This window comes from Phyllostomus hastatus, unplaced genomic scaffold (genome assembly GCF_019186645.2).
Source record: "Phyllostomus hastatus isolate PE091 unplaced genomic scaffold, TTU_PhHast_1.1 phas_contig_86, whole genome shotgun sequence".
Lineage (NCBI taxonomy): Eukaryota > Metazoa > Chordata > Mammalia > Chiroptera > Phyllostomidae > Phyllostomus > Phyllostomus hastatus.
In genome coordinates this window covers 42,381,411-42,393,484 of record NW_025333977.1, presented here as the reverse complement: position 1 = coordinate 42,393,484, position 12,074 = coordinate 42,381,411, and the positions used below count along the sequence as shown (strand labels likewise).

Below are 12,074 nucleotides of genomic sequence, written 5' to 3'. Positions count from 1 at the left end.
AATTGGTCAAGGTTAAGATTAAGTGTGATCTTACATATTGCACCTGATGTATGAAAGGTGCCCACTAAAGTGTACCTTTCCTCTGCTTATTCTCCTCCTCTACTTATAAGTATCCTCCTCTACTTATTCTTCCTCATTATTATTTCTGCTTTCTAGAGTTTGTAACTGTAGAATCTGCAGGTAAGATAAAAATCAATGTATGGAATTTCATCCTAAATAGTAAAAATTTGGCTGTATAAGTCATAAGTTAAGTATAGCCAAAATAAATTTAATGTTGTCCTAAGGAGAACCCAAGATGTTTGCTCTGAAGTATTCATTATATTTTTCTCAAAATACTATTAGTTACAATAATATAAAAAACCCACATCTGGGTGAGATCAGTTTTAGAGCCTAGTATATATTCAGTTTTGAAATATTTGTAGGGGCGTAGCATGGAATTTACATTCTATGAGGCCAACTCCAACAGCACAGGAGCAAGTATGGAAAAATGTGAATAGTTGTTCAGTATGGGGGATGCATATGTGAGAACCTTTATTCTGTTTTCTACAAGTTTATTAGGAATATTTGAAATATTCACAAGGCAAAATGAAATTTTATTTAATAACCAGGAGACCCTACCACCAGTTTATTAATTTCTTCCCCTTGTGAATGTACTTATATTTCCAGTCCTTGGAACTCTAGATGACTATGAGTAATAAGTATCAATTGTGCAGAGAACAAATGCTTTTATTCTTTCCCACATGAGCTCTTTCAAGTTCTAAGGGTACTCCAGGTGAAGATTTTCTGGGAATTAGTAAACAAATCTTCATTCACCTTGCTCACACCCTGCCTTTTTTTTACAGACCCTTTGCTATGTCCCTTCTTACTGAGGTCTCTACTGGAGAAGTCCCAGTCCTTTCATTATCCCTGGCTTAGTTATTGAAGTGGCCCTTCTCTGAACCTCTCTCAGCTCTGCTCTGACTTTTCTGAGCTGCAGTGACCAGAACTGTTCCACCCAGGTGACACAGGAGCATAAATGACAACTGAAAATAAAATTTGGAAGTTAGCATTAAGAGAGCCCATAGAGGAACAAGCTTAGTGGTAAAAAATAAAATAAAGTTATGGCTCTGGACTGTGCAGCTGAGTTAGTTGGAGCATCATTCTGCAACCAAAGGGTTGTAGGTTCGATTCCTAGTTGGGACATGTGCCTGTGTTGCAGGTTTTATCCTTGGTCCAGAAGACAGCAAATCAATGCTTCTCCCTGGCACTGAAATTTCTCTCTCTCCCTTCCTCTGTCTCTGAAAACAATGAAGAAATGTCCCCAGGTGAGGATAAAAAAATAAATAATTAAAAACAAAATAAAATTATGTGAGAAAATATGAAAATTAAGCTCATTGTAACAATAGGCAGAAATAGTGGAAATAGGAAAAAAACTAGTTTTTAAAAAATGGTTGTTTTATTACTTCCAAGTTCGAAAGCTTCCATCACATGTAGAATAAAACCAAGCCCATCACCCAGGCCATCGCTATGGCCCCTCTCTGTCTCTCCTACTTTGCCTCCATCCATTTCCACTTTGCTCTCTCTGCTCCAGCCACACTGGCTTTTCTGCTGCCTGAGAGGCACACTGTCACATTGTGACTCCAGGGCCTTCATGCTTTGCAGAACCACCTTCCTGGACCATTTTTTCCCTAGATCCCACATGGCTCTCTTCTACACACCATTCAGGCTTCTGATCAGATGCCACTTTCTCAGAGTGTCCTGCCCTGACCTGCCCATAACTTCTCCTTCATTGTTCTCCCATCCCCTTACCTGCTGTTGTTATTCTCTGAACTTATGGTAGGTAGTTGTTTACCTTTGTATTATCATTGTATCGATTACAGTGTAAGCTCTTTGAGGATAAAAACTTGGAATTGGTAACTGCTGCATCCTCCTTGTATCTAGATTAATGCTTGGTATGGATGTGTTGTATGTTTGTATCAGTGGATGGGTGGATGGATGGATGGGTGGATGGATGGGTGGATGGATGAATACCAGTTAAGAGTAGAAGTTCTGGAACCAGATTGTCTGAGTTCACATTCAACCTCTTTTCACTATGTGTCCTTGAGCAAGTTATTTAACTTCTCTGTATATACATTACCTTCATGAATGTACTTTGTAAACTACAAAGAGTTATGCCTCCTCATAACTCTTATTTATCTTATTTAGTATCTCTTCCCAACTCCACTCCAATGCTTTTTATATCTAGAACTTATGATTCCAATTTATCATTATATTAGCTCCCTCTCACTACATAAAATTTATCCAAAACTTTACTGGCTTCAAACAACAAACATTTATTATCTCACAGTTTCTATGGGTCAGGAATCTGAAAACAACTTAGCATGTTTCTGACGCAGTGTCTTTCATGAGGTTGCAATCAGGATGTCAACTAGAGCTGCAGCCCTATGAAGGCTTGACCAGGGCAGGAGGCTCCACTCCATGTTGGCAGGAGGCCTCAGCTCTTTTGCTGGCTATTGGCAAGGCAACTCGGTTCCTCACCATAGAGCTACAGGAGTGTCCTCAAAACATGGCAGCTGACTTCCCTCATGTGGTCCAAGAGAGATGGCAAGGAGAAAGCCACAATGCCTTTTTATGACCAAGTCTTGGATAGAACACAGCATCATTTCTGTCCCATTCTATTGACTAAAGATGAGTCACTTAGTACAGTCCACACACAATGGGAAGGAGAAGTCTCCATCTTTTAAAGGAAAAATTTCCAAAGAACATATAGATATACACTTTAAAACTACGTCAGTATTATATTCATCTGAACCAAATACTTTTCCCCTGGCTGAACTTGGATCTTCTATTTGGACAAAGTTATTTGAACCAGGCCCTTTCTTTTAGTTAAACCATGAGTTTAACCCATCTGGTGGTATGTCTGTGATGTCTGTATGTCATGGTGACAGTTTCACCTGTCCGTAAGTAGTTGTCTCCCTGAGCATGCATTTTCTGATTAGATTTTCTTGGGAATACTTATGAGTTTAGCATCGCATGGGGAAGGAAAATATTTGTACAGAATACTTTCTATGTGGAGGCCAAGAATTAATGATTTACCTTTCAAAATGTAAATTTGAAAAAAAAATCCTGTTGGCCCTCAATTATATTATGCTACCTCTTCAGAAGCCAGTAATATTTTTCTGTAGGGAAATAGAATCTGTTCTTCCCCTTGGTAATTACAAAATCAAGACAATCAGCTTGAAAATTATTTCATAAATAATTTTAAACTGGGGGAAGTTTGAAGGACAAAATATTGCCATCAAATCCCACTCACAGGCACTACTTGAAAAACACTTTGATGCCCATAAGAAGCTCCACAGATTTGTTATGATAATTATTTGTCTTTGTTATGATTCCATACAACTCACATTGACATTAATATTGAATGTAAAATCTTGAGAAGTACAAAGGAAAATCCCTTCTCTCTCTTAAACCATTGAATCCTCCTGAAATGAGGAGTGATCCCATATGATTATCCCAGAGCAGAGTTCATCCAGTTCATTTAGGAAAGGCCTCACATTCGAATATTGATAGAGGAATATATTTACATTTGCTTAGTTGTTTTTCATTGAGGTTAATACAACAATGTCTTGTTTTCACAGATTTCTGGCTGGAGCCTTTTGTTTTCTTTCTCTCAGGAGTCCATATAAGCCTAAAACAGAGAATACCATTATCATTTTCTGTTGCTCCCACTCTGAGGTGTTGCTAAGGGTGAGGAGGTCACTTAAAAGACAACTACTTAGTCCCTCCTGTATTCAGTCACTTCCAAACCTTTGGTCTCTTCCCTTGTTTAAGGAGAAAAAAGAAAGGTATCAAATGCCCCAGGCACTTTTAAAATTTTCCCAGAAGCAGAGGAAACAGAATTTCACATATATCAAACACTCTGTCTTCTAGAGGTATCAAGGGCAAATAAATATTGGGATTTAGTGCTTTTGAATCTCTAGTTCCCATTTACAGCTGTGAAACACAAGGCTAAGAGTTGGTGTTTTCTTATTAAACAGTAAACATAGAGAGTCAGAACTCAAATCTTGGTCTTCAGTTTCTGGATCCCATGTTTGTTTCAACATGCATGCTACTTTTCCTTTGGATAAAGGAACTCAAAAAAGAGGAAACCTTTCTAGTGATAAAGAAAATACCACCAAGTTTCAGATTCTACTTCTGATGACTGCTCACATCCATTGTCCTTGGGGTGTGAGCTGATCTCTGCTTCAGAATAAGCCAGGTAAATTGATGCTACCTGCTGCCCTCTGCCCACCCATGCCTTCCCAGTGGCTTGCCCTTTGTGCTGCCTCATCAGATCCCTGTTCCAGGGTGACTGCAAAGGCTGGCCTTCCCTTGGCACATTTATCTTCAACCCCCAGTGCACAAGCAGAGCACACACTAGACTAACTCATTTATTTCTACTCATTTATTGATGGCCTTTCATAACCAAGTTATTAAGTCATCAATAACTTCAGAGATATAAATGAATGGATCCAGAACTGAGCCAACAGATATTTAAGATATTCACTCAAAATTTTTTTCTAGGATCAGCAGGAAAGTGAAGGCTGAATCATCAGTGGTATCTCCCTCACCTAGGAAAACATGCTGGGTGTTGTATTCTAATTGGGACCCAGTTTATTTCTCCACAAAGTAGTAAAGTGAATAGCATCTCCAGTCTCCCAAGTAAGATAACATTTGAAAAGTAGATTATATTTGTTAACATTTTTCCAGAATGTTAGCTAATATATGTTTTTCTCATCAACTGACAAAAACCTACCCTGGAAGTTTTGCCAGAAATAGAGTTTAAGCCCTTTCAGGAGTGCTTCTGAGTTATGTCAAACTCAACTTAGAAAATAAAATAAAATGAAAAGAATGGAATGGAATGGAATGGAATGGAATGGAATGGAAGGGAATGGAAGGGAAGGGAATGGAATGGAATGGAATAGAGATGGAAAAGGGAAAAGAGGCAGGGAGGGTTTCTAATACCTGAGAAACCATGAAACTAGTATCTAGGAATCTAGGACATTCCTGACACAGAGGGGAACCGTGCATTTTCATGAAGTTTTCGGGTATATGAAGCTGCTCTATCTCAGCTTTCATGAGCACTCCAAGGTCCTGAACTTAGCTCCTTATTCAAATGCCTCTTTGTCCCAGTTTGCTCCCCACTTATACCCGGAGGCCCCACCTAGATGAGGGCCCCAACTGCTCTGTGCCCTCAGTTGCCTCATTTTCTTCATCTATAAAGTAAGAATAACAATAGAACGTACTTCATTAAATTGTTATAAGAATTAAGAGTTACTGTATGAAAAGCCTTTAGAATAGTGTCTGGCACATGGTATGTTCAACAAGTGTTAGCCTTTATTGTTATTCTTTTCATTAATAAAATATAGTATTTTCATACAATTAGGACCTTAGAGACAGCCAGTTCAGTTTTTTCCACCCATTTTACAGACAATAACACTGCAGCGCAAGTAGCAGACTGCACAATGCCTATGCTTTCCCGGGTTCAGAGGCTGAGTGAGACACTAGCAGAGAGAACACCGCCTTTGTAGCCCAGTAGTCCTGCTTTCTGGTTCCAACTCTGTCTTTTGCATGTGACTTTGGGCTCATCTCTTCACATCTCAGATTTTTTCTAGGTCCTCACTTGTAAAATAAGTATAACATGACCTACCTTCATGGATTGCTGTGAAAACTGAAAAATATTGACTGAAAAAGTTAATGACTGGCTAATGTGACTAGCATTCAATGGCTGGGCTTTCAAAAGCTGGAAACTGTCACAGCTGCAAACATGACCCAGCAGGGCTGCTGCAGACTAGGTGCTCTGAGTTCTGGGCCCTTGGCTGCCAGCCGACCTGAGCACTGCATGGCCCACCTTTACTTAAAAATGAACAACCTAACAAAAGACAGGAATCTGCTCACATTCCTTTCTATCAGTTTTCTTCAATAACTATCTGTCATCCCTAGATATTATCAGCTATCAAAAATTACCTGTGCCTGGTGATAGATAAAATTCTGTAAGTTCTTTTTGTTTGGCGGAGGGGGGTGGGGGTGGGGGGGGCGGGGGGTGGAGAGAGAGATCCACACTCCACACTCCACACTCCATTGCTGGCCCAGAGCTTTTATAACTAGCTGAGTTTAGGGTAAATAGTTTTACCTAACTCTGCTGGCTGAGCGCCAACATGCTGTGTCTGCTGGGAAAATGCTGACTAGAAACAACTTGGAGATGATACAAGATGTTGAAAGTACTATGACCAGCAGTGATTTTGCAAATATATGATGCCTTTTTTTGAGGTAGAAATAAATAAAGGTTCAGGGAAGGATGGAATTGAACCAGATACTTCGGTTTCCTTTTTGGGAGAAAATGATGAATTATGAATAAATTCTAACTCTAGATAAGAATGCATGTCCCTTGGCTGGTGTGGCTCAGTGGATTGAGTGTGGGCCTGCAAACCAAAGGGTCACTGGTTTGATTCCTAGTCAGGGAACATGCCTGGGTTGCAGGCCAGGTCCCCAGCAAGGGGTGAACAAGAGGCAACCACACATTGATGTTTCTCTCCTTCTCTTTCTCCTTCCCTTCCCCTCTCTCTAAAAGTAAATAAATAAAATTAAAAAAAAAGAATGCATGGCACTCAGAGTCTATCAGAAAACAAATCTGTGGGACCTGAATGTCTATGAAAAGATTATAGATATCCCACAGTGAGGGTTGGGATCCCTGCCCAACTTTGAGAAGCAGCTCCCTTTTGAAGTCTTACAATGCTCATTTACTAATGAAACACCCCAAGATGTTCTGTATATAAGAAACCTGTTCAACACAGTTTTATCTATCCTTTTCTGAATGATTGGCACAGAATTTCCATCACTATTATGTAGAATAGTGGCTACTAGGGAACACTCTTTGGGAAACTACAAGGTTTGAAATCAGATCTTAATTTTATTGTGAGTCTCTGCTTCAACCACTTCAAACAAAGGATAAATGGCTAACTAGAAAGGAACCACATTTTGCTGTCTTGTATCACATTTCATTTGGAGGAACAGAACTGTAGCATCTGCCGATCCACATGTCTCAGAGAGCAGAATGTGGCCCTTTGTGTTCAGCTCCTTATTTATCATTAACCAGCAATGGAACTCTCTGGGAACTGGCAAAAAGTAAATAAAATAAAATGAAAGTAAATCACATTGGGTTCATCCAAGGGCTGGCTTTGGAGCAGCCGGTGGGTTGCCATTGTCTTCCATGGGTCATGATTTCTTGACAATGTTCACATCATTTACTGGACTGTGAACTCATGAAACAATTTGGGGATGGACTCTGTGGTCCCAAACAAAGCAGTGAAGTCCATGTTAAGATATAAATGTTTTTAATGATGAGGATAATTATAACTGATCGAAGCCTGGAATTATCTTAATATGTAAAATGGGATATGCAAAAGAAGTAAAAATGCCACTGAATCTCCTTGTTACCACACCATGATGTTCATTATCCTCTGTCTCTAAAGTTCACAAAAACTAGTCACCTTTTTTTTCCTTTTTCTGACATTTTCATCTGCTACTCTCACATAAACACCCACCAAATGCACTCTCTTTTGTCTTTAATTCCTTTTCTTCCTCCCTCTCCCTGTGACCCTTTTGGAAAAAAAAAATTAAATGAGACAAGCACATTCAACTATTACAGGATGCCTATAAGAATATCTGTTTTGAAGCAGGAAAAAAAATAAAAACTAACCCTAGCATTTGGTAGTAACCTATCAAAAAGAAATTAAATGAAAAGTAGTTGAAAAATTATTAGGCTGTTATTATCTCTTTAGTCTTGACCTTTTGGTAAGACATAAATAAATACCATCCAAATCTGACAGAAGTAAACTGCAAAATTCCCACAACAGCAATCTGACAGAAATATCGTTTTTATTTGATGTCAAAAGTGGCATTTCTTAGCTGTTTAATAAAACAGGAATTATTAAGAAAAGTAAATGTTGAATTGCACCGTAAGAGTCTAAGCCAGATGGCACAATCTCTGAGCTAATTGCATGACAGCTGCTTTGCCATTTAGATGGAATCGCCTATACCTAGAAAGTCTTTTTTAATGTAGTTAAATTTAATTTGCTTTGACATGTATTTTTAGAGTGAAAATATATATTGTATATTAATGCTGATATTACATATTAATATTTTATATTAACTATTCATTCAATGTCTTTTTCTATTGTCTCTCCCCAGGAGGCAAATAACCTGAATAAAAGCACAACAAAAACGGAGAGTGCATGGCTCTTCAGAATGTGGTACACCTTCGACCATAAGTATCCTTTGAGAACAATGGTCCCCCGGGTCCTGTAGCAGGGCAGAGATTCACTTATACCTCTTACTTGCTGAGATTTGCACTCCAGTTCTTCCAGAAGCACAGAAAGGTAAAGTGGATTCACACCAAACTTATCAAATACAATGATTTAAAAAATTGAAAAGTTGTGTAGTCCATATTTAGGTGTTATAAGAGGCTACACTGAAATCTCTCAGGGCCAAATGAACGTGGTGTTTTCATGGCTGCCTACTATTTCTGAATGTCAGATGTAAAACCTAGAGTCCTGAAGGACCAATCTATTTTATTAGTTGATATTTTACTGTTGTCCCTTTGTCAAGATCTCATTCCTGGTCCAGATGGCCTGAGAGACAACACAAAGCTCCTTCTCCCAGGAACTCATGTGCGTGCTTTCGTGGATGCTGTAAATAATGAAGGAGTGGGGAGGGGGAATGAATGGGCCGAGGAGAACAATGCTTCTGGTCATTATAAAATAACACTACTTGGTTTTCCAGGCAGAGTTCAGTAAGCTATTCCCAGTGAAATGCAATTTTAAAATTCTAGCAATCAGTGTAAACACAGTGGCTCAGACTCACCTTGCCATGCATTGGTTTTCCAGGCAGACCTGTGTAAGTTTTTCACAGTGAAGGGCAATTTTAAAATTCCAGCAATCAGTGTAAACACAGTGGCTCAGACATACCTTGCCTTGTGACTCACAGGGCGGAGAAGTCAGAGCAGAGAAGTCAGGCCAGAAGGGCTTTGCCATTGTGAGCTGCAGTAAGCAGTCCAGCTCTAATCCCAAGCAAAAGCATCACAGAAGAAAGGAGAGGACTGCACTGAAAATTGAATGTGTCGGGTCTTTGTAGTTAGTTTTCCATAGTCACAAATCCCTCTTCTTTCAGGGAGAAAATATCAGTCACTAGGTGATTTTAGAGGTTCTCAACAATGATTAAAGCCAGAACAGATCAGTAGGAGAGGAGGAAGAATTAAGAACTGAGAAATGAAATTCAAAGAATAAATAAAAAAGAGGTAAAAATGGAAAGGGGAGAAGAGGCAAGAGAAATACAGGAAATTCACAGTAGAAAGGAAAGAAAGCAAATTAAAGGAATGACTGTGTACACAAAAATTAAGTAAGAATGAAGTAAAGAAAAGGCACATGAAGGTGGCAGAAGCAAAAGTAAAACAAGGTGAGAGTTAGTAAGCAATTCTGAAAAAAGTAGAGCATTCCAGGAGTTACAAAATGGAGAGTGGAAAGTGGAGGTTTTTTGAGGCTGCAGTTTCGTTTTTCCACAGCTCTGCTACCTATGGTCAGATATCTTGCCTCGCTCGATTGTGAGCTTTAATGGACAGTGTAGGTTGCTACCACCTTAAAAGCAGTTTCTCTTGGCCATTAACTATCTTTTGGAGGTGCTAGGAACTCATTAACTACCCAAAGCTTCCTGGGAGAAGCTGGTTCTTACCAAGTCATGCTGGTTAATGTTCCTGGTTGATTTCTCTTCTGAAAACACAATTTCCCCTGCCATTGCTAAAAGTGTCTGATTACCAAATCTGTACAAAGTAAAAAAAAAAAAAAATTAACTAAAGAGTGCGCATAAAGGCTGCTTGGTTATGACAAGATGTATAGGAAGAAAATGGTAAATTGGAAATGAGATCAAAGATGTCTTTGTTCAAATTCTGGCAGCGCTGTGAGGAAGGCTTTAGAATGAAGAAAAGGAATAAAGGGGAAAACTAACTTTAAAACAAGAAAATGAAGTGGGAATCCAGCCAGGTTTTAGGCGTAGAGTAGTGGCTCTAAATTCAGATGATGTAAAGTTCTTACCTCACTTTTCAGCAGGGTTTATCTGTCCCCATCACAATGGACAGATTAGCAACAAATAAAGGCAGATTTATGCTCTCAGTGATACCCTTTCTCATGGTAACTTGTCCTCCTGTGCATTCATCCTAGAAATTGCAGTGCTATCATCACTACACAAACATATTTTCACTTAGACAACAAAGTTTTAATATCCTAGTTATACTTGCAATTCATGCCCAGAGAGTAGCAAATGAACCAGTTTCCACTCTGTGACTTCTTGATATATCTGTAATTTTAGAGACATATCATCCACCAGGCATTGTGTTTCTACTATTGTCCCCACAGAACCCAGGTAATATGCCCCATGAACTTCACAGGTAGGTTCTGCTGGCCTCCGCCAGTAGGTGGATGATGCTCCCACCCCAGGGTCAGGTTTCCTGGCCAGGACAAAAAGAAATTGTTGTGAGGCAGAAAGAAATTGATTATGCAGTTTGGAGCTGCTCAAGTTTCATTTCAGTAAAATCGCATCATGCAAATGAGACATCATAAAGAATTACTGACAGAAAAATAAGAATAAATAAGCCTTCATGTTCACCTGTATCAGTCAGGGCTCTCTAGAGAAACAAAAACAGAGCTGGCAGGAGCTATATACATGTAAATGCATGCATGTATATATACATAAAAATACATGCATGTGTATACACATATATACAGAGCATGCATACATGCATATGCACATATGCACATGCAAAAGAAGAGTTTTTTCAAGGAATGGGAATTCAAGTGATTGTGGAGGCTGGACAGCACAAAACCCACAGGGCGGGTCAGCAGGCTGGAATCTGGCAGCCAGGAGCCAGTGCTGCAGCTTGAGGCAGAACTTCTTTCATGGGGAAACCTGAGGTTTGCTCTTAAGGCCCCCCAACAAGGTGACCCATAAAATTAACAACCACAGTTTCAATTCACACTCAGTTTATGCCCAATATTCAGATCCAAGAATAGGAAAAAGACTGTCTAAATTCACCATCGTTATCAAGAAAACAAGCTACTGTGACTCACATAATTTTGTTTACTTTTTTTTTACTTTTTCATAGCATAATTAAAACACATATACATTTCCATAAAAATTTTTCAAAACTACAGGAGGACAAAAGTAACAAAAATAAACATTTGATGAAGACGAACAATGGACAACTCCTGTGTTGGGTGTTGTATTATTTCACTTCACCTGCACTGCTCTGTAGAGACTGTAGTGCAACACACACGGACTGCTGGTGTTGTTGGCCTCTGCTCAGACAACCCGGGCTCCCCTATTTGAGAGTGCTGTTGGAAGCCTGTGGTGCCAAAATTGATGATTAATTAAGATTTCATTATGAGTCAGTCATTCAGCAGTAATTCTGAGTCATGCGGTGCAAAGGAGAAACTGAGAACAAAGAGACAAGAAAGGGAATTGCTACTGAGAACCAATGGTTTGCTGCTGGGTACATTACTTCACTCAGTTCTCATAACCACTCTTTTGGTTTATTAAATTCTTACAAGCATGCTATTTGAGGTGAAAGAAACAAACTTTTAGGAAACTTAACTTTCTTCAGATTCCATAGCCAGTGTCAATTCCACAATTCAGGCTCAGATCTGCCTCATACTAAAGTCCATTAACATACTTCAATGAACTTTATCACCACCGCTCTATGTCCATGAATGATGTCCCTGGCCACGTGTAAAGCCCCATTCCTACATGCTCATAAAGTCACCGTTACATCAGTGAATAATAGAGACTGCTCACATTGTGTAGTGTAGAGCTCGTGGTTGCGTGTGGGTCACCGGCCAGCAGTGACCACGGAATGCTGCGGATGGCTCGACGATAAACACGCGAGAAAAAACACATACACAGAGACAAACTAGTTTCTGTGGGGAAGTAGTGACGAAATGGCCACCCCCCCTAGTGGGGAGCGCGCCGATTTACAGTCCATACCTGCTTTTATTGGGCTCATTCTG

General features: G+C 39.5%; 1 protein-coding gene across 1 annotated transcript in view; it reads left to right on the top strand.

The window, feature by feature from the left end:
- SLC9A9 (solute carrier family 9 member A9) overlaps positions 1 to 12,074 on the top strand; it is a 528,656-nt gene that overhangs the window by 423,662 nt on the left and 92,920 nt on the right. Inside the window, exon 14 of the mRNA XM_045851938.1 lies at positions 8,212 to 8,291. Coding sequence (XP_045707894.1) covers positions 8,212 to 8,291 — 80 coding nt within the window. The remainder of the gene's footprint in view (positions 1 to 8,211; positions 8,292 to 12,074) is intronic.